Source organism: Buceros rhinoceros, unplaced genomic scaffold, assembly GCF_000710305.1.
Source record: "Buceros rhinoceros silvestris isolate BGI_N320 unplaced genomic scaffold, ASM71030v1 scaffold39105, whole genome shotgun sequence".
Taxonomy (NCBI): Eukaryota; Metazoa; Chordata; class Aves; order Bucerotiformes; family Bucerotidae; genus Buceros; species Buceros rhinoceros.
In genome coordinates, this window is record NW_010415281.1 from 4,343 (window position 1) to 5,192 (window position 850).

At 62.7% G+C, this 850-nt stretch overlaps 1 protein-coding gene across 2 annotated transcripts in view; it reads right to left on the reverse strand.

Moving 5' to 3' along the window:
* The window catches only part of MON1A (MON1 secretory trafficking family member A), a 3,160-nt gene extending 2,776 nt beyond the window's left edge, over positions 1 to 384 (reverse strand). Inside the window, exon 1 of one of the 2 annotated variants that reach the window (XM_010137376.1) lies at positions 245 to 384. In XM_010137376.1, coding sequence (XP_010135678.1) covers positions 245 to 378 — 134 coding nt within the window. In that variant the 5' untranslated portion in view covers positions 379 to 384. The remainder of the gene's footprint in view (positions 1 to 244) is intronic. The other variant, XM_010137375.1, reaches the window with a different exon arrangement.
* Positions 385 to 850: the final 466 nt, after the last annotated feature.

Below are 850 nucleotides of genomic sequence, written 5' to 3' on the forward strand. Positions count from 1 at the left end.
CCGCGGCCTCCCTGCCCCCCTCGCTGAGGCAGTGGGCTGGTGGAGGGTGCGGAAGGGACAAGGGGTTGCAGGGAGGGACCTGCCCTTCTCTGCCCATCCTGAAGCACCCAGAGGTGCGGGTCCTGCTGGTAGGGAGTTGTCAGTGGGCCCATCTCCCCCTGCTCGCGGGGCTGTGGAGGGCCCAGCCCGCAGAGCAAGGAGCTTTTTTTCTTTTCCCCTTGCTTACCCCCACAGCAAGCTCTAACCCATACCTGGCTCTGTCCCCTGTGCCAGCCCTGGCGTGGGGCTCTCAGACCGCTCTGTGTGCTGCCCATCACCTGGTGCCAGGGATCCGTTGGGCATTTCCCAGCCTTTCCTCTTGTGGACATCTGCAGCCATTCCTTGGGGCAGGACCTGCATGCGACCCACAGTGTCACCCCTCTGTCTCCCCCACCGGGTCCCAAAGCACTCCGCTCTCAGCGGGCTGACAACAGCATCCCGGCCCAGTTCTGCTGGCTCAGCAGGCAGCACCGAGTCCTGCTGAGATGTCAGGAAAGCTCCGCTAATCCAGCAGGATTTCCTCCCTCCCATGGCCCCATCACCTTTCATCCAGGCTTGGCCCCGATTTCCCCCGAGTGCTGGGAAAGCTGCTCAGCCTCCCTCTGCCCCGTCCCAGCAGTGAGGGGGAAGGGACACAGCCCTGGATGGGGCTGGTCTCACACACCGATGATCCCAGAGGCCTCATGTTTGCAAAGGGCAGGTTTTATGGCTCTCCTTTGCCTGAGATGAGAGCAGGGTAGTGACACTCCTCCTGAGGCCACGGCCATTTAGATGGCATGACCCTCTGCGAGAGTCCCGCTGGGTCAGTCTT